This window comes from Aspergillus glaucus (genome assembly GCF_001890805.1).
Source record: "Aspergillus glaucus CBS 516.65 unplaced genomic scaffold ASPGLscaffold_26, whole genome shotgun sequence".
NCBI lineage: Eukaryota > Fungi > Ascomycota > Eurotiomycetes > Eurotiales > Aspergillaceae > Aspergillus > Aspergillus glaucus.
This window is the reverse complement of record NW_019170478.1, coordinates 367,748-370,150: the sequence shown is the minus strand read 5'-3', so window position 1 is coordinate 370,150 and position 2,403 is coordinate 367,748. Positions and strand designations below refer to the sequence as shown.

Sequence of the window (2,403 nt, the reverse complement as noted above, 5' to 3'; positions counted from 1 at the left end):
ACGACGACGAAGGACACTCAGGTGAGTGCCCCAACTGAGACTTAACTAACTAGAACCTTAGGTTACGATACGAAGAGAAGCTAGGTTGTGACACAAGGCTCCTACCCCCGTGGGATAGAATATGATTGAATCCTAATGTAAGGGGCTGAGCCCGGAAGCTATTATCTAGCTATATACAAAAAGGATTCGATAGAGAAAGAAAGAAGAACGCCTGTCAAGGTAGGAGACCGACACATACATATAGTTCGCGTAGACGTATACCCAACGCGGGGTCGGGCATCTAGCTGTTAGTACCCATCGGGTCACATGTCTGACCGCCCTCGCTTTCTGCCCGGTAGTTTATATAGTTAGCTCAGCCGATAGGCCATAAACCAATCAACCATTCACCACACACCAAAAGGTTATGAGCCCTCTTGCTCGATAAAGGGAAGAGTGATATATGTGTTGGTTCCTTTAGTGAGCTATTCTTGTTTGGCCTAACAGTTTGCGCTATTTGCCTATAAGAATCAATCACTATCGTACACTCTGTTTATCCCTGAAAACGTTTTTCGTTGGAAAAGCTTTATATCCATACTGAAGCGCTCTGATATCAATCAATCAAAAATTGACTACAACACTGATGATAACAGTTGATTCCACTGCCTCTGTGTTGATATGGCCCCCTGAAAGGCCAAGATGGCACCAGTTACCCAGGTGCCAACCCCACAAACTATCCAGCATGATAGCCACCAACAGGCTGATTCAATGGATATTGACGACCACACAATGCCTACTCCAGGTGATTACCCCGTCGACGAGATGACTACTCAGGGAGGATTCCCTGATGACACACCATCGACACTGATTCAAGGGGGGGACCAATCAAGCCCCCAGCCTCAGGAACAAGACTTTCATCAGGCAAAGGCTCTGGAAAGGCCTCAAGTGTCTGAAAGGCCTGAGCAGTCTACCCAAGCTGCTCAACGACCTGCTAAGAAGTCTAGCCACGACCTCATTGCGGAATTATGGCGCAGACTTGAGCAGAAGGATGAGGAGATGTCAGAACTCTGCCAGGCACAGATGAATGCCAACACATCCTCCACAGACTCCCGCCTAGCTGATCAGCTGTCCAAACTGTTTGAGCAAAAGGATAGCCAATCAATGCTGGATAGGGAAGAACAACGCCTGAGACAGCTCGCACAGACATATTGGTGAGAGACCAAGAAACTGCATGGACGAGATAATTATTCTGATTGGTGAAAAGGCATATTGTTTGATGCTGATTATTTGGGTGCCTGAGACATCCTACTCCAACTGGACACTGTACTGAAGGCGACTTCCCTTCAACAGATCTGATTTGAAACTTCTAAACAGCTACTGCATAAACGGATATTAGACTGTTTGATGTCAGATATTGCCGATCAGGTCCAAATGGACCATACACAGCAACTGTCCGACATTCTGTCCTGATTGGACATGATATATGGCATATCACCTGCTGAAAAACGCCTTCTTTTGGTGAAGATGCTTCTAAATCTGAAGCCACAGGGCAATTATATTGTGATGATGTGGCAATGGCAGAGAATCTCTACTGAATTAGAGCAACAGGACTATCCGATTTCAGAAGTTTGCCATGACATTGGTATAATCCTATTGGGTGAACATCAGCGCTCATTCATGCACACCCAACTAGACCACCTCTTCATCCAATTGAAGAGGAATCAGTCACATGAGATTGATATGGCCGCGATAATCAACCAATTGGAGAGTTGTACACCATCCGCACCCGGCCATTACAAACCCCTGTCATACACAATTTATCAACAGGAACCTTGGGGCCACACACCTCAAATAGATAATCAACCACCCAAGGGGGGGAACAAGAAGAGTCAGCCAATCACAGGCACTTCATCAGACCCTTCTCCACCCCAGAAACCATCCAATGAGCAATCAAAGTCATCATGACTGTGTCCTCATTGCAAGCGAGGATATCACAAAGTTGAACGATGCTGGGTACTACACCCAGAGCTCTGCCCACCAAAGGAGAATCCTCCACTGAATGGCACATCATCTAGTGATGATAATTGATCAAAGCCTATCACAGGCACAACTGGTGCTGCCAATTTAGTCCATCCAGTGAGACAATCAGACAACTGGATATTGGACACAGGAACCACATGGACTATCCACAATGATAAGTCTGCATTTAACAGTTATATGCCATTGACTATGGCATCACCTGTTGAATTACCTGATGGCAGTACTCATCGCGTTGAAGGAGTCAGGACTATCAAACTGCCAATTGGAGAGCACATGGTGGAATTGAAGAATGCCCAACATGTTCCTACTTTGCATGCTCATCTATTATCCTTTAACCAGCTTGAGGATCAAGGCTTTCATATCAAATTGACTGATGAAAAGCCTTAC

At 45.7% G+C, this 2,403-nt stretch overlaps 2 protein-coding genes across 2 annotated transcripts; both read left to right on the top strand.

Moving 5' to 3' along the window:
• Positions 1-446: 446 nt before the first annotated feature.
• ASPGLDRAFT_52045 (uncharacterized protein) lies at positions 447-1,451 on the top strand. Its single transcript, XM_022547659.1, has one exon. It carries the CDS (start codon positions 676-678, stop codon positions 1,189-1,191), a length of 516 nt encoding a protein of 171 aa, XP_022396822.1. The 5' UTR covers positions 447-675; the 3' UTR covers positions 1,192-1,451.
• Positions 1,270-1,941, top strand: ASPGLDRAFT_52043 (uncharacterized protein; the record flags this gene model as incomplete). Its single annotated transcript, XM_022547658.1, has 2 exons — positions 1,270-1,633; positions 1,670-1,941. The coding sequence occupies exons 1-2, from the start codon at positions 1,453-1,455 to the stop codon at positions 1,939-1,941; spliced, it is 453 nt and encodes a 150-aa protein (XP_022396821.1). The 5' UTR covers positions 1,270-1,452.
• Between the last annotated feature and the right edge of the window lie 462 nt (positions 1,942-2,403).

Coding starts and splice junctions, on each gene's coding strand:
- ASPGLDRAFT_52045 (XM_022547659.1), top strand. CDS start 676: ATGGCACCAGTTACCCAGGTGCCAACCCCACAAACTATCCAGCATGAT.